The sequence below is a fragment of the Ursus maritimus genome (assembly GCF_017311325.1).
Source record: "Ursus maritimus isolate PB19 chromosome X unlocalized genomic scaffold, ASM1731132v1 scaffold_X1, whole genome shotgun sequence".
Classification (NCBI taxonomy): domain Eukaryota; kingdom Metazoa; phylum Chordata; class Mammalia; order Carnivora; family Ursidae; genus Ursus; species Ursus maritimus.
Genome location: NW_024423319.1, coordinates 74,492,689 through 74,519,336, shown reverse-complemented (window position 1 = coordinate 74,519,336; position 26,648 = coordinate 74,492,689). Strand labels below are relative to the sequence as shown.

Sequence of the window (26,648 nt, the reverse complement as noted above, 5' to 3'; positions counted from 1 at the left end):
TTTTCATGGAAAAGAGGCTGAGTTGTAGTAACAATTCCCCTTTGCGCTTATTCTGAATTGAAGTTCATTTATTCTTTAAGGAAAATGTACAGATAAATATTCCTGTGAACTCCTGAAGATAAGTCTTGGCTACTTTAGGGAAAAGAAAGTGAAGGTGTTGGTTTCTCTAGGCCATAGGATCTATGATAGAATATCCTCATAGCTTTAGGAGTTTTGAGCTGTCTTTTCTCCAAGCAGAATGTCCTCTAACAGTACGGTTGGCTTGGTTTTATATAAACCTGTTGGAGCTTGGATTTTTGTTTTTTGACTTGAAGGAGGCACCAACTGCAGCCTTTGAGTCCACTTTTAGCTGCAGTTTAGCCCTTCTGTGTACCTACAAAGTAAATGCCATGTAAATAGGAACCCAGGATAGGGTTACTTGTTCTGAAAAGGTCATGTACCAACTGCAGTTGCTGAGTAAGTGTTCCTGCATCTAGGGGTGTTTATAACAGTCTTGTTTCCATTTCTTTCCACAGAGCGTAGTGAAGCTCATGAGGGGCCTGCTGCACTGCATGATCAGACAGGTATGGCATTGTTAACAACTCCCACTCTGATAAAAGCACATTGTAATAGTGTCTCTACCCTTTAGGAAATGTTCACAGCTTATACTCTTTCAATTTCACAAATAGTAGATGCTGATTTTAGAAAATTTGTAGAATCGAGGCGGGAAATGTCACCCGTGACCCCACCACCCAGTTACCACTGGAATGTTTCCTTCCAGTCTTTTTTCCCCCCCTACAAATGCCTTTTTAATATACTTCATCATTACTGTACATGCAATTATGTACACCGAGTAAAGATGATACAAGCCTGTAAGCCCTCATATGAAATCCTTGGGACCAGATAAATTTTAGAATTCAGACTTTTTCAGATTTTTCAGTCTAGGGCAGATACTAGAATATTACGCTCTCAGCAGGTCCAGAACAGCACTATCATCAAAAACAGTAATCTCTCCATAGGGAAACACGCATTTTCACACTCAGTGAAATACATAAAAACTACAAAGAGCCCCATGTCAATGTGAATCATGTGTTGCCACCAAATGAATTTTGGCACAAGACTTAAAGAGGAAGAACCTTTGTGGCAGTATTTTAGATTTTAGGATTGGAGATTAGTGCCAGAGACTTATATCTCCTTGCGTTCATTTGCATTTTCCTGACCTTGAATGAACTTGAGCATCCTTTCCTGTGTAGACTGAAAACTTGCATTTCCTCTGTTAATTGCCTGTTAGGTCCTTTGTCTATTTTTCTTTTGGGCTGTCTCTTTCTTGACTGTTTGAGGAGTTGCTATACATTATGGATATTAATGTTTTGTCACATACACTACAAATTTTCTTAGCAGCCTGTGGTTTATCTTTTGGGTTTATGATCTTTTTTCATTCAAGAGTATTTTACTGAAAAAAAGTGTTTTACTTTTATCCTAGGAGATCTTTACATATGTTGCACACATTGAATCTAAGCTGACTTTCTTGAGACCAAGATTACATTCTATTAGAAGAAGCAGTCGAGGCCCAGATTAAGAAAGTGACAAAACGAAGGCAGACACTTAACGACTGAGCCACCCAGGCGTCCCTCCGCTCCGACTTCTGAACTTCTTTATCAGTGCTCTCTCGCCTGGGGTAGCTCATTGACATCATTTCTTTTTTCCCCTTCTCCTCTCCTTTTTTTTTTTTTTTTTGGTATTTTAGATATTTGTATTTTCTGTTTTCCACCTTACCAAATAGGTTTAAAGCCACCAACTTCATGAACCTTATTTAAAGGTATAGTAGTTTCTATCACATATCAGATGTGCATATAATCAAATCTCAGTTTCAGGAACAAAGTCTTTCAGTTGTCTCTTGCAGGATGTTTCCTTTCTGACATCTGGTTTCAGCCTTCATTCATATGTTTTCTGTCACTCCAAGTTATCTCTCCCCAGCTCTTTTCAGTACTCCTTCAAAATAGATCCCCTTATCCTAATTTCCCTCAAAATTCCTCCCTCTGTTTCGGGAACAAATGTACCTTTTTTACAACTCAGTTGTCTCCTACTAAGCTGTTCACACTCAACCCCTCTGCATCTCAGTTGATTTCTACAGTGTGGCATAACCACCGTCTTAAGAGTAAAAGAGAGGTAGTGAATAGGAAATAGCTGGCTTTAACTGGCAGGATATTTTAATTAAATTGCTTAAATTAAAAAAAAAAAACAGCAACAACAGCAGACTTTCCTAATTGCCTCAGTGTAGAGAAAAGGAAGTAACAGTGTACTTTAAATGTTCACCATCGCCTGAAAACCAAATGCAATGATATATGTTAGAGTACCATAGAAGGATGGCATATGGGCTGATGTTTCTGCATTGCCTTCTTTTACGGTTCTTGTTTTTTTCAGGTGGATAAAGTCGAATCCTTCAAGTATAGTCAGAGTACCAAGGATAGCCTCCACGCCAAGTACAATACCAAAACCTGTGCCACCGTAGTGGGTGATGACCAGTGGGGACACCTGCAGTTGGACGCTACCTCCGTGTACCTGCTGTTCTTAGCACAAATGACTGCCTCAGGTCAGTACCAGGACAGAATGGCAGGAAGCCAGTGCAGTAAGGAGCATTTGCTCCGGCACACGTGGCTTCTCCCAGGGTGTTGACTGGCAAACGACATGGCTGTTGACGTTGCTCAAAGACATACTGTGGAAATACAATATTTTGCAATTTTTTTTTTACAGAGAAACAACTCTCTGAGGTCTAGTTAGTAGTCTTTTACCTTGAAAAATAAGTCTGGAGTACTAATTAATTTTTTTTAAATTGAGAACCAGGAAATCTGGGGTAGATTTTATTTAGATGGGTATTTTTATCTTTCATTAATCCTCAGATACCATGAGATGGTGAGATGGGAAAGAAGGGCTGGGGTTTATTGCTTGTTCTCATGCTATGCACTGACCAGCCTTCAGTAAGTATTAACATAAACTGAATCACCTACTTTATACCACTCTTTATGTATATAGTTTGCTTATACAAGGTATCTATCTAAAGGCATCTAAATTATATTAGATTATATTAAGGGAATTAATTTAGGAATTAGAATTCAAATATTTTTCTTTTATTATGGAATAATATACCCTTTTCAGATGGTTTTGTTATTAGCTTTAGATGCTTTACCTGAAAAAGGAAAATGTAAGAACCAACATAATTCCCTTTTATTTCTTCTGACTTGGGGAGGACAATGAATCTGATTATACTCAGTTTGTAAATTAAACAGAACCTTTTGCAGATCTTCCTGAGTAAGTAAATGTACACAGAATACCACATTTTTGGCATTCAAATTTCTTTATCTTCCTATCTGGCTATAGAACTTCTAAGTACTAAGGACATATCGAATCGTCCCAGAATATTCTTGTTCTCCTTTTCTTGCATAAATAAATATTTGGTGATAAAACCTTCCTTTTTTTCCCCTCTGGAATGCACTGTCCAGAAGCTGAATTACCTTTTATTAAAATTATAACATGGCTACTCACGTACTCCCATCTTTTGGAGGGGAGACTCCTTCCTGAATAAATATATTTTTAGGTTTTATGCATTTAAATAGAATGGCAGCTATAATTCCATTTCTAATATTCTTTTAATACCAACTCTGGAGTGTTTTTCTACAAAGCAAATTGTCTAAGTATTTCTTAGGGTTTTCATTTTGAGTCCAGAAAGGAAGCAGAAATATACTAAAGAGGCTTATATTAGACATACTCATTCCAACAAATATTTGTTGATTTCTGACCTAATATTTGATTTTCACCTCAATAAGCTGACTTCGATAGGTGCTTGGAAAAAAGATGGATATAATTCAATCAGGCCAGGTACCTGGGTGACTCAGTCGGTTAAGCATCTGCCTTTGGCTCAGGTCATGATCCCAGGGTCCTGGGATCGAGCCCCAGGTCAGGCTCCCTGCTCAGCGGGGAGCCTGCTTCTCCCTCTGCCCCTCCCCAGCTCGTACTCTCACTCTTTCAAATAAATAAATAAAATCTTTAAAAAATAATTCGATCAGGCCTTTGCAGAATAAATAGGAATAAGTAGAATTTCACAAGTCAGAGAAGGAAAGGGAATAGCATGGCTACAGCACAAAAGTTGGAAAGATACTGGCCACCAAGGTAAGACTGGTTATGGTCTATGGCTAGAGTATAAGAAAGATCTGGAAAAATGCCAGAAGATGAAGCTAGAAAATTGGAGCTAGCTGTTTAAGGGCCTGTAAATCATGTTAAGTAGTTTGGAGTTTAGTCTGTAGTCATTAGAGAACCACTCAAGGTAAATAATCAAGAAAGTTTCAGATGATTCACCCCAGTAGCAGGAAGATAGATTGAATGGGGGAGAAAATTAAGCTGGTGAACTAGTCAGGAGATTAGTGAAATACTTTAGGCAAGAAATGATGGAGAACACATGTAAGGCAATAGCCTTGAGGATGGAAAGGATAGATGTGAGAGATAATCAGTAGATAACATATGAATTATCTTCATGGAAAATTTTCATCTTTCATGGAAGCAGTTCTCTGCACATGTTTGACTCTTAAAAATCTCAATCTTGGTTAAAAGAGAGGCTTAGACAGAAGCTGACTGCCCTTCCCCCCAGCAAAATAAGCATAAATTGTGAAAATACATTTTAAAAACCCAACCATTTAGTCACTGGACATTGGCCTAAGGGCATACGGCAAGTAGAGAAACATTTATTCAAGCAAATCTAAATCTTGTTAAGAGCAGTGAGAGTGTGGCATTTAGACCACAACCTACTCCCTTTCTCACCCCACTCACCATGACAGAAGCACTACTCAGCATGGATGCAGCCAAGAACATAAGGCTTCCTCTTCCCCTAGCTCCCAGTTTAGGGCTATGATGTCTCCCCGAGAGAGGTTACTAGCATTTCTCATTCTCCCCACCTCTGTGTTAAAGAAGCTCTGGTCTAGGGGCGCCTGGGTGGCGCAGTCGTTAAGCGTCTGCCTTTGGCTCAGGGCGTGATCCCGGCGTTATAGGATCGAGCCCCACATCAGGCTCTTCCGCTATGAGCCTGCTTCTTCCTCTCCCACTCCCCCTGCTTGTGTTCCCTCTCTCGCTGGCTGTCTCTATCTCTGTCGAATAAATAAATAAAATCTTTAAAAAAAAAAAAAAGAAGCTCTGGTCTAGCCAAGAATAACTAAGAGGTCCAGAACTCCGTTCCTACTCCTCAGTCCCACTCATGGAGCTTAACCCCAGGCAGAGCAGTCCAAATAATAGGCCCGGCCCTTCTTGCTAGTAGCATGGAGGGAAAGGCAGGCCACAAGAACATAAAAGCTCCATAGATCTTCCCAAGAAAACTGACTTTATTTGGAACTGACTGTGGGGAAAGTTCCAGTCTAGGGGCACTCTGAAAAACAGTGGAGATTTTTGTTCTAAGAAATTAAGAGGAGTCCGGTAGCTCAATAAGAGCAACAAGCTAACCCATAGACTAGCTAGAAGTTTTAGCTGGGAACCAAGGACAGAGACAGCTAGAAAGAGTTATCCTAGGGTTAGAACAAGTGTCAAAGGCTGGCCTCAAAATCCTGAAATGGGGCTTGAGTTTAATTGGATGAGACTGTGGAACAATTTTTACTGCAGGACAATATACAATGTAATAGAGCAATCAGCTGGCAATTGGTGGAGGTTAACAGCTGAGTATGATACCAACAGAGGCAGACACTTAATAGACCACGGAACACTAAAACAAAAATTACGGTCTTCCTTGGGTGACAGTGTTTATGCCCAAGGCTACATCCTCCGAGGGACAGCATCAGAGGCTGTGTACTGTGGGAAAAATAGATTTCTTTGAAATGGTCCAGCTAAGTCACTAAACAAATAGCAAGTATGCATAAACAAGCCCCATACTGGAGGGTACCGATATATCTGTAGACTTTCTACAACATATTATCTGCAATATCTAGTTTTCAACAAAACGTATGAGACATGCAAAGAAACAGGAAAGTGTGAGTTAACACACACAAAAAAACAGGTAACAGAAACGGCCTTTGAGAGGAACCGTCATGTTGAATATAGGAGACAAAGACTTCAAAGCAGTTACTATAAAAATGTCCAAAAATCTAAAGGATACCATGCTTAACAAAGTAAAGGAAAATATGATGAAAGTATTTCATCAAATAGAGAATATCAATAAAGAGATAAAAATGAATCAAATAGAAATTTTGGAGTTGAGAAGTATAGTAACTTCTATTTTTCCAAATTTTTATTTCAATTCTAGTTAGTTAACCTATAGTGTAATATTGATTTCAGAAATGGAATTTAGTAATTCATCAGTTACATATAACACCCAGTGCTCATCATAACAAGTGCCCTCCTTAATACATATCACGCATTTAACACATCCCCCAACCACCTCCCTCCATCAACCCTCAGTTTGTTCTCTGTTGTTAAGAGTCTCTTATGGTTTGCTTCACTCTCTTTTTTTTCCCCTTCCCATATGTTCATCTGTTTGTCTCTTAAATTCCACAAGTGATTGAAACCATATGGTATTTGTCTTTCTCTGACTAACTTATTTTGCTTAACATAATACTCTCTAGCTCCATCCACATCATCGTAAATGGCAAGATTTCATTCTTTTTGATGGCTGAGTAATATTCTGTTGTGTATCTCTACACCACATCTTCTTTATCCATTCATCAGTCAGTGGACATTTGGGTTCTTTCTATAGTTTGGCTATTGCTGATAATGCTGCTATAAACATCAGGGTACATGTACCCCTTTAAATCTGCATTTTTGTATCCTCTGGATAAATACCTAGTAGTGCAATTGCTGGGTCATAGGGTAGCTCTATTTTTAACTTTCTGAGGAACCTCCATACTGTTTTCCAGAGTGGCTGCACCAGGCTGCATTCCCACCAGCAGTGTAAGAAGGTTCTTCTTTCTCCACATCCTCACCAATATCTGTTGTTTCCTGGCTTAACTAATTTTAGCCATTGTGACACGTGTGAGGTGGTATCTCATCATGGTTTTGATTTGTGTTTCCCTGATGATGAGTGATGTTGAGCATCTTTTCATGTGCCTGTTGGCCATCTGGATGTCTTCTTTGGAAAAATGTCTATTCATGTCTTCAGCTCACTTCTTAACTGGATTAATTTGTTTTTTGGGTGTTGAGTTTGATAAATTCTTTATAGATTATGGATACTAACTGTTCTAAAGAAAAGATTCATGGCAGACCTACTCTTAGTTTCAAAGGAGAAAAACACTTTGTTGATATTATAAAAATCTAATAGAAACAGAAAGAAGAAAATGGAAATCTGCACATATATGAGGGCAATAAAGGAGCATAAGACAGAGTTACATCAAATTGGGTACTTACAACATCCAATTTCATTAGCTGGAGAAGCCCCTTGGAGATAGCCAGGCTGGAGACCCGATTGAGAGGTCTGGACAGAGAGTCCTCTCCTCAGGTGAGAGTTCCAATTGACCATCCCCATCAGGGCTGTATTTATAGGTCAAATGAGGTGGCAGGTGATGGGGTCTGAAGTTAAACAATTGTTTGCTTACGTGCAGTTTGGAGCAAGCTGCATTCCTATGTTATCGTATCTTTACATATTCAAGGATCCTGGGCTAGGTGTGCTTGCCTCCCCTCCCAGATTCCACTGGGGGATGGCAGCCCTGGAGCTGGAGGGGATGTAAGACAAAATTTATAGCTCATGGCATCCAGACCAAAAGGGCCAATTCTGACCTGGAGGCCAGCTAATGTCAATTAATCAGGCTCCCAAGGTCCCTTATGCAGCACGAGTGTCACAAATAACATTCTTTAGCCCACCTGTGTAGGTGCAGGTCGAGGTGGTCAGTTATGCAAAACAAATCATAGAAACCTCTGTCCGTGCAATACACTAACCCTTTATGAGGTAAGTCAATTGCAAATATCTTCTGCCATTCCATATGTTGCCTTTTAGGTTTTTTAAAAAGATTCTATTTGTTTATTTATTTGAGAGAGAGAGTGAGTGAGAGAGAGAACACAAGCAGAGGGAGAAGCAGACTCCCCTGCTGAGCAGGGAGCCCAATGAAGGGCTAAATCCCAGGACACTGGGATCATGACCTGAGCCACCCAAGTCCCCCTGTTGCCTTTTAGTTTTGTTAGTTTTTTCCTTCACTGTGCCTTTTATTTTGATGAAGTCCCAATAGTTCATTTTTGCTTTTGTTTCCCTTGCCTCCAGCAGTGTGTCTTGTAAGAAATTGCTATGGCCAAGGTCAAAGAAGTGGCTGCCTGTGTTCTCCTCTAGGATTTTGATGGTTTCTTGTCTCACATTTAGGTCCTTCATCCATTTTGAATTTACTTTGTGTATGGTGTAAGAAAGTAGTCCTGTTTCATTCTTCTGTGTGTTGCTGTCCAGTTTTCCCAACACCATTTGTTGAAGAGACTGTCTTTTTTTCCATTGGATATTCGTTCCTGCTTTGTTGAAGATTAATTGACTATATAGTTGTGGTTCCATTTCTGGGTTTTCTATTCTGTTCCATTGATCTAGGTGTCTGTTTTTGTTCTAGTACCATACTGTCTTGATCACTACAGCTTTGTACTATAACTTGAAGTCTGAAATTGTGATGCTTATAGCTTTGCTTTTCTTTTTCAAGATTGCTTTGGCTTCGGGGTCTTTTGTGGTTCCATACAAATATTAGGATCGTTTGTTCTAGCTCTGTGAAAAATGCTGGTGGTGTTTTTGAAAATTTCACTAGAGAGGCTGAACATATTTGAGCTGGCAGAAGAAAGAGTCAGCATACTTGAAGATAGATCAACAGAGATTATGCAATCTGAAGAACAGAAGAAAAAAATAACAAAGAAAAATGAATAAAACCCAAGAGAAATGTAGGACATGATTTAGAGCATCAACTCATGTGTAATGAGAATATCTGAAGGAGAGTAAGGAGTGGAAAATATATTCAAAGAAATCATGGCTGAATACATCTCAAATTTGATGAAAAACATTGATGTATACATCAAAGAAGTTCAATGATCTCCAAGTAGAATAAATAGAGATCCATACCCAGAAACATCTTAGTAAAAATATTACTCAGCTATCAGAAAGAACGAATTCTCAACATTTGCTGCAACACGGATGGCACTGGAGGAGATAATGCTAAGTGAAATAAGTCAAGCAGAGAAAGACAATTATCATATGATTTCTCTCATCTATGGAACATAAGAACTAGGAAGATCGGTAGGGGAAGAAAAAGATAAAGAAAGGGTACAGAAGGGAGAATGAAACATGAGAGACTATGGACTATGAGAAACAAACTGAGGGCCTCAGAGGGGAGGGGGGTGGGGGAATGGGATAGACCGGTGATGGGTAGTAAGGAGGGCACGTATTGCATGGTGCACTGGGTGTTATACGCAACTAATGAATCATCGAACTTTACATCGGAAACCGGGGATGTACTGTATGGTAACTAATATAATATAATAAAAAAACATTAAAAAAATTAAAAAGCCAAAAATAAACAGAACATCTTGAGAGCAATATGAGAAAAATTACTTGTCATGTACAAGGGAACCCAAATAAAGTTATTAGCTGACTTCTCTTCAGGAAAAAAAAAATGGAGGCCCAAAGGAAGTGAAATGATATATTATTCAAAGAAGAACCTGTCAACCAAGAATCTTATCCAACAAAACTATCAGAAATAAAGTGAAATGAAGATGTTCTCGGATAAATAAAACCTGAAAATTTGTTGCTGGTAGACCTACCTCATAAGAATTATGAAAAGAAGTTCTTCAGCTTGGAATCAGGCAACCCCAGATAGTAATTGGAATCCATACAAAAAAAAACCAAACTACTTGTGAAAGACAAATACCACATAATTTCACTCATATGTGGAACTTAAAATACAAATGAATGAAGAAACAAGACAAAATGAAAAAACAGACTCTTAAATACAAAGAACAAACTGGTGATTGCCAGAGGAAAGGTTGGTTGGGGAGGGACCGGGTGAAATAGATAAAGGGGATTAAGAGTACACTTAACTTGGGGGCATCTGGCTGGCTCAGTAAATAGAGCATAGGACTCTTGATCTCAGGGTCATGAGTTGAAGCCCCATGTTGGGCATAGAGCTTACTTTTAAAAAATAGGTTAAAAAAATTTTAAAAAGACTACACTTAACTTGATGAGCCCTGAGAAATGTATAGACTTGTTGAATCATGATATTGTATACCTGAAACTAACATCATACTGTATGTTAATTATACTTGAATTTTTTAAAAAATGAAAAAAGACAAAAATAGAGAAAAAAGAGTGGTAAAAATAATTATAAAATACAATATAATTACATATCTCTTCTTTCTTAACTGATCTAAAAATCAATTGTGTAAAATAGTATAATTGTATGGTTGGGGCTATAGCATATAAAAGTATAATATATTTGATAATAACAGAATTAAGGAGGTGTGTGGGAACAAAGCAATACTGAATTAAGGAAATAATACCAAATGGTAACTCAAATCCACAGGAACAAATGAAGACCACCAGAAATGGTAAATTACAAGATTAATATTACAAAATATAAGTATCTAATTTCCTTTCAGCTTCTTTAAAAGATGTAAAATTATATAGAGAGGTTCGAGATGATGGTGGCTGAGTAGGAGGACCCTAAGCTCATCTCGTCCCACAAACACAACTTAGATAACTATCAAATCATTCTGAATACCCCAGAAATCAATCTGAAGACTGACAGAACAAACTCCACAACTAAGGGACAGAAGAAGCCACATCAAAGAAGGTAGTAAGTGCGTAGACATGCTTTAGGGGAGAAACAGGTCGTGGGGTGCTACCAAAGGGAGAGAGCTGTGGTTGGGGGGCTGGGAGAGGGAGAAAGGGAGGAGCACATGAGAATGCACAAGGAGAACATTTCCTCAAAGCCATTGGCTGGGAAAATGAGAAGGGCTTACTTTCCTGAGTTCTTGCAGCCAGCGGGGCTTAAGGACTGGAGTTTTAAAGATCAGCATGCTTGTTTGGGAAGGAGCCATGAGGGCACTGCCCTACTCCTGGATAGAAGGCAGACAAACAACCCGGGGGCAGATGGTGTGGAAACAGTGATCTGAAGGGCACTTGGGGCACACAGAGGGGAGATTATTTGCCCTTCCGGGAGCATGTTCCTGAGATGCAGAGTTCAGAGAGACGCCTCTATGGGGACAAAGGAGTTGTTTGGCACCATTTCCTTCCCCTGCCCCTCACCATAAACACAGAACCACCTGTGGGAAGAAACACATTGCCCACACTGGCTGCCAAACATGCTTACACCAAGCCCCCCCTCCCCTGTGTTCTTGCGGGACTGCCCTTCCCAGTCAGGCTTGCTTCAGTCCCAGTATGGCAGGTCCCTTGCCCAGAAGACCAGCAGAAAAACCTGCCCACACCATGTCACCTGACCAGAGAGTTTAGCAGGGCTGCAGTTTTGCTGGACATGGTGTCAGGTCTCATTTCACAATCAGACAAGAGCATTAGTTTAAACTAGTTAAAATGCACCACATTATGGCCAAGGACCAAACACTGCCCACTTCAGGCAAGGAGAGCCTCTGCAGATGCCTGGCCTGAAGGATAGAGCAACCAAAACATGACAGCAGATGCATGTAACACATACCAGTGACACATCCTGAAGCACCAGACCCTGGACACTATATGACCTCTTCTTCATAAAGCCATTATTCTCAGGAACAGGAAACATATGGGCTTTTCTAACAGAAGAAGCCAGAGATTTAGACAAAATGCCAAGACGGAGGAATTAATCCCAAATGAAAGAACAAGGTAAGGTCATGGCCAGAGATCTAAGTGAAACAGATAGAGGTAACATGCCTGATGGAGAATTTAAAGCAAAAATCATAAGGATACCAGCTGAGTTTGAGAAAAGAATGGAAGCCTTCAAGGAGGCCCTTACCACAGAGATAAAAGAAATAAAAAAGAATCAGAAAGAAAAAATGCAGTAACTGAGAATGGGAGTAGGCTTGATGCAATGAACACAAGGCTGGAAAAGAAGAGAAATGAGTAAGTGATGCAGAGAACAAAATAATGGAAAATAATGAAGCTGAACAAAAGAGAGGAAGAATGATGGAAACAAGAATAGACTTAGGAAATTCAGTGACTCCATCAAATGTAGTAACATTCATATTGTAGGAGTGCCAGAGAGAGAAGGGGACAGAAAATTTATTTCAGGAAATAATAGCTGAAAACTGGGGAAGGAAACAGACCTAGATCCAGAGGCACAGAGAACTCGCATCAAAATAAACAAAAGCAGGGGCGCCTGGGTGGCACAGCAGTTAAGTGTCTGCCTTCGGCTCAGAGTGTGATCCCGGCGTTATGGGATCGAGCCCCACATCAGGCTCTTCTGCTATGAGCCTGCTTCTTCCTCTCCCACTCCCCCTGCTTGTGTTCCCTCTCTCGCTGGCTGTCTCTATCTCTGTCAAATAAATAAATAAAATCTTAAAAAAAATAAACAAAAGCAGGCCCACACTGAGACATATTGCAATTAAATTTACAAAATATAGTGATAAAAAAAATCACTATAAAAAAAGCAGCAAGACAAAAGAAGTCCTTAATTTACAAGGGAAGACCCATAAGGATAGCTGGAGATTTCTCTACAGAAACTTGGTATGACAGAAGTGAGTGGCATGATGTAGTCAAATGCTGAATAGGAAAAATCTGCAGCCAAGAATCCTCTATCCAGCAAGGCTATCATTTGGAATAGAAGGAGAGAGAAAGGACAAACAAAAACTAAAGGACTTCATGACCACTAAACCAGCCCTGCAAGAAATATTGAAGGGGAACTATTTGAGTGGAAAGGACAGACCAAAAGTGACAAACACAAGAAAGGAACAGAGAAAATCTCCAGAAACAATGATATAACAAGTAATAAAATAGCACTAAATACATATCTATCAATAATTACTCTGAATGTAAATGCACTGAATGCTCTGATCAAAAGACATAGAGTGTCAGAATAGATTAAAAAAAAAACCAAAATCCATCTATACACTGTCTACAAGAGACTAATTTTAGACCTAAAGACACCTTCAATTAGAAAGTGAGGGGGTGGAGAAACATTTATCATGCAAATGGACACCAAAAGAAAGCCAGAGTAGCAATGCTTATATTGGACAGAGTTGACTTTAAATAAACACTGTAGGGGCGCCTGGGTGGTGCAGTCGTTAAGCGTCTGCCTTCGGCTCAGGGCGTGATCCCGGCGTTCCGGGATCGAGCCCCACATCAGGCTCCTCCACTAGGAGCCTGCTTCTTCCTCTCCCACTCCCCCTGCTTGTGTTCCCTCTCTCGCTGGCTGTCTCTCTCTATCAAATAAATAAATAAAATCTTTAAAAATAAAAAAAAATAAACACTGTAACAAGAGATGAGAAGGTCACTATATCATAATAAAGGGGAAAATCCAACATGAAGATCTAACAATTGTAAATGTTTATGCACCCAACATGGGAGCACCCAAATATATAGAACAATTCATAAACATAAAGGAACTCATTGATAATAATAAAATGATAGTAGGGAACTTTAACACCCCACTTACATCAATGGACAGATCATCTAAGCAGAAAACCAACAAGGAAACAATGGATTTGAATGACACACTGGACAAAATGGACTTAACAGATATATTCAGAATATTCCATCCCAAAGCAACAAAATACGCATTCCTTTCACATGCACATGGGATGTTCTTCAGAACAGATCATATACAGAACAGATCTGGGTCACAGATCAGGCCTCAACCCATACAAATCAGATCATACCATGCATCTTTTTTTACCACAAGGCTATGAAACTTGAAGTCAACTGCAAGAAAAAATTTGGAAAGACCACAAATGCATAGAGGTTAAACAACATGCTACTAAACTATGAATGAGTTAACCGGGAAAAGAAAGAAGAAATTTTTTAAAATACATGGAAATAAATGAAAAGGAAAACACAATGGTCTAAAATCTTTGGGATGCAGCAGAAGTGGTCCTAAGAGATAAGTATATAACAATACAGGCCTACCTTAAGAAGCAAGAAAAGTCTCAAACAGCCTTACCTAAAGGAGCTAAAAAAAGAACAACAAAACCTAAAACCAGCAGAAGGAAAGAAATAATAAAGACTAGAGCAAAAATAAATTATACAGAAAATTAAAGAACACAATAGAACAGATCAATGAAACCAGGAGCTGGTTCTTTGAATATATTAATAAAATTAAACCTCTAATCAGACTTATTAAAAAGAAAAGAGAAAGGACCCAAATAAATAAAATCAAATGAGAGAAGAGAAATAACAACCACCAACACAGAAATACAATTACAAGAGAATTTTATGAAAAACTGTATGCCAACAAATTGGACAACCTGGAAGAAATAGATTAATTCCTAGAAACACATAAACTACCAAAACTAAAAGAGGAAAAAATAGAAAACATGAACAGACCAATAACCAGCAAAGAAATTGAATCAATAATCAGAAAACTCCCTACACACAAAAATCCACAGCCAGATGGTGTCACTAGCGAATTCTACCAAGCATTTAAAAAAGAGTTAATACCTATTCTTCTCAAACTATTCCAAAAGACTGAAAAGGAAGGGAAACTTCCAAATTCATTCTATGAAGCCAGCATTACCCTGATACCAAAACCTGATAAATACTCCACTAAAAAAGGAAATTACATGCCAATATCCCTGATCAACATGGATGCAAAAATTATCCACAAGGTACTAGCAAACCGAATACAACTGTACATTAAAAGAATCATTCACCATGATCAAGTGACATTTATTCCTCGGTAGCAAGGGTGGTTCAAAATTCTCAAATCAATCAACATGATACACCACATTAATAAAAGAAAGGATAAGAACCATATGATCCTTGCAATAGATGCAGAAAAAGCATTTGACAAAGTACATCATTCATGATAAAAATCCTCCACAAGTAGGGTTAGAGGGAACATACCTCAACATCATAAAGGCCATATATGAAAAAAAAACACAGCTAATATCATCCTCAATGGGGAAAAACTGAGAGCTTTTCTATGGTGAGGAATAAGACAAGGATACCTACTCTCACCACTGATATTTAATGTAATACTAGAAGTCCTAGCCATGGCAATCAGACAACAAAAAGAAAGAAAAAGCATCCAAATTGATAAGGAAGAAATAAAATGTTCACTATTTGCAGATGACATGATACTGTATATAGAAAACCGTAGGGGCACCTGGATGGCTCAGTTGGTTAAGTGTCCAACTTGTGGTTTTGGCTCAGGTCATGATCTCATGGGTCATGGGATTGAGCCCCACATCAGGCTCCCCACCCAGCAGGAAGTCAGCTTGAGATTCTCTCCCTCTCCCCCTCCCTCAACACACACATACACTCTGTCTCTCTGTGTAAAATAAATAAATCTTAATAAAAGAAAACCCTAAAGACTCCATCAAAAAATTGCTAGAACTGATACAGGAATTCAGTAAAGTCACAGGGTACAAAATCAACATACAGCAATCTGTTGCATTTTTATACACCAATAATGAAGCATCAGAAAGAGAAATCAAGGAATCAATCCCATTTACAATTGCGCCAAAAACCACAAGATACCTCGGAATAAACCTAACCAAAGAGGTAAAAGACCTGTACTCTGAAAACTATAAAACATTGATGAAAGAAATTGAAGATGACACAAAGAAATGGAAAAACATTCCATGCTCATGGATTGGAAGAACAAACATTATTAAAATATCTGTATTATTCAAAGCAATCTACACATTTCATGCAATCCCTATCAAAATATCAATAGCATTTTCCACAGAGCTAGAACAAACAATTCTATTATTTGTATGGAACCACAAAGACCCCGAATAGCCAGAGCAACCTTGAAAAAGAAAAACAAAGCTGGAGGCATCACAATTCTGCACTTCGAGTTATATTACAAAGTTGTAGTGATCAAAACAGTATGGTACTGGCACAAGAATAGACACATAGATCATGGAACAGTATAGAAAATCCAGAAATGGGGGTGCCTGGGTGGCTCAGTTGTTAAGCGTCTGCCTTCGGCTCAGGGCGTGATCCCAGGGTCTTGGGATTGAGCCCCACATCGGGCTCCCTGGTCTGCTGGGAGCCTGCTTCTTCCTCTTCCACTCCCCCTGCTTGTGTTCCCTCTCTTGCTGGCTGTCTCTTTCTGTCAAATAAATAAATAAAATCTTTAAAAAAAAAGAAAAAAAATCCAGAAATGAACCCACAACTATATGGTCAATTAATCTTTGACAGTGGGGGAAAGATTATCCAATGGAAAAAGGATAGTCTCTTCAACAAATGGTGTTGGGAAAACTGGACAGCAACATGCAGAAGAATGAAACTGGACCATTTTCATACACCATGCACAAAAATAAATTCAAAGTGGATTAAAGAACTAAATGTGAGACAGGAAACCATCAGAGTCCTAGAAAAGAACACAGGCAGCAACCTTTGTGACATTGGCCATAGCAACTCCTTACCAGATATGTCTCCTGAGACAAGGGAAACAAAAGCATAAATAAACTATTGAGACTTCATCCAGATAAAAAGCTTCTGCACAGCAAAAATCAACAAAACTGAAAGGCAGCCTAAAAAATGGGAAAAGGTATTTGCAAATGACATATCTGATAAAGGGTTAGTATCCAAAGTATATAAAGAATTGATGAAACACAACACCTTAAAAACAAATAACCCAGTGAAGAAATGGGCAGAAGACACAAATAGACATTTTTCCAAAGAAGACATACAGATGGCCAACAGACACATGAAAGATGCTAAACATCATTCATCATCAGGGAAATACAAATCAAAACTGTAATGAGATATCAACTCACACCTCTGTGAATGGCTAAAATCAACAACACAAGAAACAATAGGTATTGGCAAGGATATGGAGAAAGGGAACCCTCTTGCACTGTTGTTAGGAATGCAAACTGGTGCAGCCACTCTGGAAAACATATGGAAGTTTTCCAAAAGTTAAAAAAAAAAAACTACCCTATGATTCAGCAATTACAATACTAGGTATTTACCCAAAGGATACAAAAATACTAATTCAAAGGGATACATGCACCCTGATGTTTATAGCAGCATTATTAGCAATAGCTAAATTATGGAAAGAGTGCTGATGTCCATTGACTAATGAACGGATAAAGAAGATGTGATACACACACACACACACACACACACACACACACACACACACACTGGAATATTACTCAGGCATAAAAAAGAATGAAATCTTGCCAATTGCAAAGACGTGGATGGAGGTAGAGTATATTATGCCAAGTGAAATAAGTCAGAGAAAGATAAATACCATAGGATTTCACTCATATGGAATTTAAGAAACAACACAAACAATCATAGGGAGAAAAAAGAGAGAGGCAAACTAAGAAGCGGACTGTAAACTATAGAGAACATACCAATGGTTACCACAGGGGAGGTTGGTGGGTTGAGGGGTTAAATAGGTGATGGGGATTAAGGAGTGCACTTGTGATGGGCACTGGGTGTTGTATGTAAATGTTGAATCACTAAATTGTACACCTGAAATTAACATTAAACTGTATGTTAACAACTGGAATTTAAGTAAAAACTTTTAAAAAATAGAAGAATCCAAAAGTGATGCGATGTCACTTCTGAGACTAGGTTACAAAAGATTGTTACTCCTGTTTTGCTAGCAGACTCTCTATTACCTTCTCAGCTTACACATTTTCATAAAGCAAGCTGCCATGTTGGAGTAGTCCATGTGGCAATAGACAAGAGGAAATGAGGCCCTCACTCTAACAGTCGTGAGGAATTTAATCCTAGCACCAACCACGTGAATTTGAAAACATATCCTTCCCCCTTGGAGCCTTGAGATGCCCAAAGTCCCCCCTGCCACCTTGACTGAAGCCTGGGAGATAACTTGAGCCCCAAGACCCAGCTGAGCTCTGCCTGCATTTCTGACCTGCTGAAACTGTGCAATAGTAAACATGTGTTCTTCAAAGTCAAAAAATATATAGAGTAATAAAACAATGTATTGAGTTTTTAACATATATACATATAAAAGGATTTAAAAAGATATGCTGACAGCAACTATAAGAAAGCTGGAGTAACTAATCTCAGAAAAAAATAAGAATTTAAAATAAAAACTGTTACTAAGGTTAAAGAGGAGCATTTTAGAATGATTAAAGGATTAATCCATCAGGAAGGTTTAACAATTATAAATATTATATGCATTTAACAACAGAATCCCAAAATACATGAAGGAAAAGCTGGCAGAATTGAAAGTGGAAATAGATAATTTAACAATACTTGAACATTTTAATACCCCACTTTCAATAACGCATAGAACAACTAGGGAGAAGATCAACAAGGAAATAGAAAACTTAAGTAACTAGACCTAACACACATCTATATAACTCTTCATCCAACAACAACAGAATACATATTCTTCCCAAGTACACCTGGAACACTCTCCAGAATGGACTGTATGATAGGCCATAAAACAAACCTCAAAAAGTTTAAAAGGATTCAGATCACACAAAGTATAGTCTATAACCAAAATGGGATGAAATTTATGTGATATCTTTAATTTTTCAACAATGAAGTTTTCAAAGTACATGTTTTACACTACTTTTCTTAAATATATTCCTCAGTATTTCATTTTGAGGGTACTGCAATAGGAATTATTTTCTTAACTTCATTTTTGGTTTGTTCATTCTTAGTGTAGAGAAATACAATTGATTTTTCCATATTGATCTTTACCCAGCTATCTTCCTGAACTTGTTTACTTTAGTTTTTAAGTGGATTCCTTAGGATTTCTATATATGAACTTATCATCTACAAATGGAGAGATTTGTAGTGTTTCATTGAACTGTTCCACTTTATCTCTGCATTTATTGATATTCTTGTGATATCTTTGTCTGGTTTCAGTGTCAGAGTAATACTGGCATCAAAGAATGAGTTTGCAAGTGTTGCTTCCTTATCTATTTTTTGGAAGCGTTTGTGAAGAATTGGTAATAGTTCTTTAATTATTTGGTAAAATTTATCAGCAAAGCTATCTGGACCTGGGTTGGGGAGCTCGGGTGGCTCAGTCAGTTAAGCGTCTGCCTTTGACTCAGTTCATGATTCCAGGGTCCTGGGATCGAGCCCCACGTCAGGCTCCCTGCTCAGCAGTGAGTCTGTTTCTCCCTCTTCCTCTGTCCCTCTGCCTGCTTGTACATGCTCTGTCTCTCAAATAAATAAATAAAAATCTTATCTGGGCCTGGGTTTTTCTTTGTGGGAAGTTTTATATTACTGTTTCTATCTCTGTTAATTATGGTTGATCTGTTCAGATTTCCTTTGCTTCTTGAGTCAGATTCAGTAATTTCTTTCTAGAAATTTGTCCACCTCATCAAAGTTATCCAGTGTGTTTGTAAACTTTAAGTTTACAGTATTAATTCTTTGTATTTCTGAAAGGGTATAGTGATGTCTCATCTGTTAGTCTTGATTTTAGTAATTTGAATCCTCTTTTTCTCTTGGTCAGTCTAGTTTTGTTACTTTTGTTGATCTTTCTAAAGAATCAACTTTTGGTTTTGTTGATTTTCTCTATCATTTCTTTTTTCTCTATTTCATTAATTTCTGCTTTAATATTTCTTATTTCATTCTTTATGTGTGCTTTTGCTTTAGTTCTTCTTTTTTAGTGTGTGGTAACTAACTAGAATTTAAATAAAAACTTGAAGGAAAAAAAGAAAAAATAAAAATAGGGAACACATAAAAAATAAACAAAAATAAAATGAAAATGAAGGATCTCGTCAAGAAAGTTACAAACAATCCAGAATATGATAGAAAGTATTGACAAATGACATATCTGATAAGGGACTTGTATCTATAATATATGAAGTACTCCACAGCTCAATAATAAAAAGATAGATAACCTAATTTTAAGTAGGCAAAGAATCTGAGTTGACATTTCTCTAAAGAAGATATTTAAATGGCCAATAAGTACATGAAAAAATGCTGAACATTATTAGTCACTAGGCAAATGCAGATCCCAAAATGAGATACCATGTCACACCCCCTAGGATGGCTAAAATCGAAAAGACAGACAACAAATATTCCTGAGGATATGGAGAAATTGGAACCGTCATACACTGTTAGTGGGAATATAAAATGGTACAGCCACATTGGAAAATAGTCGTCTGGCAGTTCTCAAAAGGTTAAGCAGAATTACCATATGATCTAGCGATTTCACTTCTAGGTATATGCCCAAAAGAAATGAAACAGTGTTCACTCAAAAGCTTGTGTATATACATGAATGTTCATAGCAGTATTATTTATAAGAGCCAAAAAGTGGAAACAATCTAAATGTCCATCAACTGATAATTGGATAAATATGATACATTCACACAGTGGAATATTTTTTTAGCAATAAAAAGAATGGAAGCACTGATACATTCTACAACACAGGTGAACCTTGAAAACATTATGCTAAGTGAAAGAACTCACACATGAAAGGCAACATATTGTATGATTGCATGTATATGAATGTCTGGTGGTAAGGTGAATCTATGGAGACATAAAGTAGGTTAGCGATTGCTTAGGTGGAGGTAGAGGGAGAGCAAGTCTTGAAAGGAAATGGGGGAATGGCTGGTAATGGGTATAGATTTTCTTTTAGGGGTGATGACAATATTCTAAAATTGATTCTGGCCATGGTTGCAGAACACTGCATGCCCTAAAAACCATTGAATTATATACTTGAAATGGGTGAATTATATCTCAACACTTTTTTTAATGTTTTTTTATTATATTATGTTGGTCACCATACAGTACATCCCTGGTTTCTGATGCAAAGTTCGATGATTCATTAGTTGCGTATAACACCCAGTGCGCCATGCAATACGTGCCCTCCTTACTACCCATCACCAGCCTATCCCATTCCCCCACCCCCCTCCCCTCTGAAGCCCTCAGTTTGTTTCTCAGAGTCCATAGTCTCTCATGCTTCATTCATATCTCAACACTTTTAAAAATGAATGAGAGTGGCTTATTGAGAGATGAGTACAAGTCAATGTAAGTGGAGTAGACCACTGAGTGGCCTCATTTCTGGAGCTCTGCATGTTTTCGTATGCTTTAAGTAGCACTGCCATCCTTGGCCTTACCCAGCCCTGCCTCATTTCATCTCTGTCTATCCTCTGTTCTACAAGCAGTGACTTGGCTCCACAGAGGGGACAGGATGTAGAGGTCCTGAATGTATGGTGTTGCCTGAAGAGACAGGTCCCTCTCCTGTGGTTAACAGGGTTAAGATCATTCAATAAATCATTATTGAACATCTACTGTTCAATATTATTTAATACCATTCACAATACTATGTGAGATACTTACAGGAACTATAAATGTAAGTAAGGAATGCTTCTTTCCTTCAAATTTAGGTACAGATTTATTTATAGTACAAAGTGAAAAGTAAGTTCATTAGAGCAAGGAAAATAAAATTCTATGAAACACAAAAGAGAAGACTGAATGACAGCATCACAGAGGAGGTAGAATTTGAGCTGGGCCTTGAAAGAACAGTCAGGATTTCAAAATGTGGAGAAGGCCATTTATTTATTTATTTTTTTTTTTGAGAAGGCCATTTAAACAATATCATGACCAAAGGGACGGATGATAGAAATGTGGCGTTTATATCGTGTAGTGATTTGTTAGCTGTGACACAAGTCTGAGAGATGGACAAAACCAGTTTCAGACCCTCTGCCTTCTCTCAGTCTCTGCGCAAGCACTCTGGCACACAAAGGGGACAAGATAAAGCTGTGAAGCTCATGTCCAATATTATATTTCTCGTCTCTTTTTTTCTCTCTCCATCCAAGAGGTTAAGGTCATTACTGCTATAACAAAGACACATTGCTAATGCTACTGCCTTGTGCTGTGATTGCTAGTTTTGACAGAGCCATGCATCAGGAGGAGTTTGCAGTCTGATGATACAGATCATACAGTACTTTTTGGCTCTGAAGTTACAGAGTTCTGTGATCTGAAACATCTGTCAATAGAGCAAAGATTTAAATGCAAAAAAAAATGAAATTATAGGGGCACCTGGGTGGCTTAGTCAGTTAAGAGTCTGATTCTTGGTTTCAGCTCCGGTCATGATCTCATGCATGTGTTGTGGGATCGAGCCCCGCATCAGGATCCACGCTCACTGGGGAGTCTGCTTGAAGATTCTCTCCCTCTGCCCCTCCCACCACTCTCATACACTTTCCCTCTGTAAAATGAATAAATAAATCTTTTAAAAAATGAAATGATAGAAGTACCAGAAACATTCATGGGATAAAGCTTCTTAATTAAAGAGTCTGAGAATAGAGTAAGATAAAAACAGAGAGGGAGGCAAACCACAAGAGACTACAGGGAACAAACTGAGGGCTGCTGGAGGGGAGGGGTAGGAGGATGGGATAATGGGGTGATGAGCATTAAGGAGGACACTTGATATAATGAGCATTGGCACTGGATGTTATATGCAACTGATGAATCACTAAATCCTACCCCTGAAACTAATAATACACTGTATGTTAACTAACTTGAATTTAAATAAAATCTTAAGAAAAATAAATAAAAGTTTCTGAGAAGAAAAATATACTGTAAACAAAGTCAAAGTTCAAACTAGAAAAAATACTTGCAACACATATAATGGGTAAAAGGGTAATTTCCTTAATATTCATCAATATATCAGTAACTCAAAGACCAGCAATTCTGTGGAAACTGGCGAAGGACACAACCAAACAGTTCATAAGAAAAGAAATGTGGATGGCTTATAAACATATAAAAAAGACTCACAACCTTACCCACAATTAAACAAACTACAAATTAAACTACAAAGAGGTTTTATTTCTCCTCTGTTAGAGTGACAAATATCAAACATTTTTTAAAGCCTTTGTTGACAAGGGTATGGGGAACAGGCAGGCAGGGCTGATTGGTGTGTAAACTGTGGAACTTCTCTGCAGAATAACTTGGTGATGATTATCAACATTTAATATACACATGGTGAAGTATTTAGGGAGAAGTGTATGGATATTTGCAACTTACTTTGAAATGTATCAGAAAAGATGGATTGATGGATGGATACATATGTGATAGAAAAGTATAGTGAAATATTAATGCTTGAATCCAGATGATGTGCATACAAATGTTCACTGTAAAATTTTATGCATATATATATATATATATATATATATATGCATTACAGTGTTGGTTATAGTGATGAAGCATTAGGTACAACCTAAATGTGTCTTTTTAATATTTTATTTATTCATGAGAGACAGAGAGGCAGAGGGAGAAGCAGGCTCCCCACAAAGCAGGGAGCCCAATGTGGGACTCGATCCCAGGACACCAGGATCATGACCTGAGCCAAAGGCAGACGCTCAACCAAGTGAGCCACCCAGGCACCCCCCCCCCAAATGTTTTCAATAGGGAAATGGTTATATGATTAGCCATTTAGTGAAATGCCATGTAGCCATTAAAAAAATAAGGCAGATATCTTTAAAATTGTCTCCAATAGATATGAAAAAAGCAAGGTACAATATAGTATACTACTCTTTGATACATTTTATATCTGCATAATATTTCTCTGAAAGGATACAGAGGAAGTTGGTTAAGACTGGTTTCTTTCAGAGAGGAGATTTGGCAGGGGGAATGATGTGATTCTGGGTGGTAGAAAGACTTTCACTGTATGCCTGTTTACTTCTTTATAGGGGTTGGGGGAACAGGAGAGGGGAGAGGAGTTTCATTTTGTTTTGTTTTGTTTGAGAGGAGTTAACTTTTAAAGAGAAATGTATTGTACTGTACATATTGGGAAGCAGTATAACATCTTGGTTAGGAACTCAGTCTCTGAAGTGAAACAGAAGTTGATAGTTGGGTCCTGGTTTCACTATTTATAGTTAAATGTCTTAGGCAAATATTTAATCTCTCTAAGCCTCGTGGAGAAAATAGAGGTACCCACCTCTTAGGGTTGATATAACAATTAAATGGATAATTCATGCAAAACATACCATTTGTAAGCTATAACTATCTTTGCGTAGTTTACATTTAGAATAGTTACCATTTTTTACTCCAAAAAGTATAGTTTTGAGTTTTCCTTAAAATCATAATCTTTATCTACTTTCTGCTTAGTTTTTAGACTCCCTCCAACTCTTTTTAAATATTTGTCTTTCTTCTTCCAGATACCTTAAGGCACATTATAAATTAATTACCTATAGAATTAGGAGTCTGAGACTTCCTATGGCAACATACAATAACAGTTAAAATTCTTCCATGTTATAATATGCTGGTATCTCACATAGTCGAAGACTAGCCTAGGTCTGATTTGTGGTTTTGCTTTTATGGTTTGGGAATCAAAGTGCCTCTCGTTGTTCCAAAGTGCCTCTCATTGTTCCATTACTTGGGAGTAATGGGATCAGTTAATTACTGTAGCTGCCTATAAAGCCTATAGTGGTAACTGACCAGCTCTATATCCTTATTCTCTTTTTTCCCAGGACTTCATATCATCCACAGCCTAGATGAAGTCAATTTCATACAGAACCTTGTGTTTTACATTGAAGCCGCATATAAAACTGCTGTAAGTACTCATTTTGGAATTGATTTTAAACATGATTTTTAAAAAACTTTTTATTATGTTATGTTATTCACCATACAGTACATCATTAGTTTTTAATGTAATGTTCCATGATTCATTGTTTGCGTATAACACCCAGTGCTCCATGCAATACCGGCCTAACCCAATCCCCCACCCCCCCTGAAACCCTCAGTTTGTTTCCCAGAGTCCATAGTCTTATGATGTTTCTAAAAATACTGAACAACCCATTCCTTCTCCTAATGCTGCCCCTCATAGTGAACCAGTCTATAAGGCTTCTGGCAGAAATTGCCTTCAGCCCCTTTCTTTGCTAAGCTCGGTCATCCTCTGTTTGCCTTCTCTCCAAAGGAGTTACAGAGGCAAAAGGGTCAAGATGCTATGCTTCCACTCTTGTCAAATTCTGTGCTATCTCATGTCATGTATTTGGGAATCTGGAGCTAAATTGTGGTCTTATTTTAATGGTCTGTGGTCTTAAACAGGGGCAAGATGGCTAGGGAGTATAATGGGTCAGTTAGCTACTTAGAAATAAAATTTAGTCATATGTTTAATATTATCTGCAGATATTGATTCCGTGCTTACTATAAAAAAATAGTTCCTTTTTCTCATAACTACCATATGAGGTAGGTTTATATTAAATCATAATATATTTAACATCTCTTCTCTCAGGGATCACTGTTCTTCTGTGTGTAATGTTCATTGTATTGAAAATGGCTGTGTCATAAATAGTCCAGGGTTTTTTTAGTCGTCTAATTGTTTAATTTGTTTAGTTGTTTTTTAGCTGTTTTAGATGGTAGGGTAAACCTGTGACCTGTCACTCCATATTTGCCAGAAGGATAAGTTTAACGTAGACATATTTGATGCGAGCAGACATTATTTGTTGACTGATCACTTTGCCTTCTGATACCATAGGCCTGCTGTGGTCCAGGGTACAGGTCAGGGTTCTCTGGCCTCTCCATTGCAACCAGGGATTGCAGCAGTAGAATTAATGATATGTGCCTTCTCATACTCTAATCTTGCTGCACAAATTAGGGTAGAGCTGGGTTTGGGGACAAATGAGGCTAGCCATGGGATAAATACTGCTTACCTTCTAGAAGCTTCACTTTAACTCAGAAATTTGGTATAAAAAGTAATTGAAGGTAAATAAAGAAACAAATATAGAGGGGGGTGTGTGTATGCACACATGCATGTGTACACATGGGTATTTCCAAATTCTGTTCAATGAGAGGGCCTAGATGCAATGACACCACAGTGACAGTGAGCACCAGTGCCTAGGTCTTGGATTGTAGCTATTCATTCTGTAATAAAGGAAACCAGGATTCCTTGTAGAATTGGCTGATTCTAGGGCTGAGGGGAGGAAAATACAAGATGAAACTACAGTATCTTGTAGTGACGGAAAGTGAGGAAGTGTTCAAAAAGAATGGGGCATGTCAAAGGGGTGCAGGAGCCAACCTGGAAGAACTCCCAATGGCTAAAGCTGGAACAATTTGAGCAACAAAACAAATAGCGATAATATTTTATTATAACCCAGAGAATAACCTAAATATAAGTTCATAGGGATATAAACAAATGAGTAAATGAATGAGGGAGAAAGGACAGCTGTTCCTTAGAGAAGAACTGCAATTAATGAGTGTAGAGGTAATGAAGGAACTGAAAAATCACCATGAAACACCACTGTAATAATTGTTGCGGACAAGATTCACCAATAGATGCTAAATTAGTGGGTAGTTGTTTGAGGAGATACAGGGTATTTGCACAGTTGTAAAGTATCTTTCTCAAGATAGTTATTAATCGCAAGGGGGAAAATAGTAACGGTACAACAGAGAAACCCTGCAGACACCACCTTAACCGCGTGGTGAGGGTTAACATCACCATAATAAGACATATCAACATCGTGTACTCCCTGGTATGATGCAGTAAGAAGGACACAGCATAACGTCTGTAGTATTCTTGACAAAAATGCACAATCTTAATTTAATGAAGAGAAGACATCAGGGGAACCTAAATTGAGATCTATAAAATATCTGACCACTGATCTTCTGAAAGTGTCAAGGTCATGAAAGGTTAGACTTGAGAAACTGTCAC

At 38.0% G+C, this 26,648-nt stretch overlaps 1 protein-coding gene across 6 annotated transcripts in view; it reads left to right on the top strand.

The window, feature by feature from the left end:
• PHKA1 (phosphorylase kinase regulatory subunit alpha 1) overlaps nt 1–26,648 on the top strand; it is a 143,231-nt gene that overhangs the window by 8,171 nt on the left and 108,412 nt on the right. For all 6 annotated transcript variants that reach the window (XM_040631061.1, XM_040631056.1, XM_040631049.1 and 3 more), the window contains exons 3-5: nt 516–563; nt 2,404–2,572; nt 24,469–24,551. In XM_040631061.1, coding sequence (XP_040486995.1) covers nt 516–563; nt 2,404–2,572; nt 24,469–24,551 — 300 coding nt within the window. The remainder of the gene's footprint in view (nt 1–515; nt 564–2,403; nt 2,573–24,468; nt 24,552–26,648) is intronic.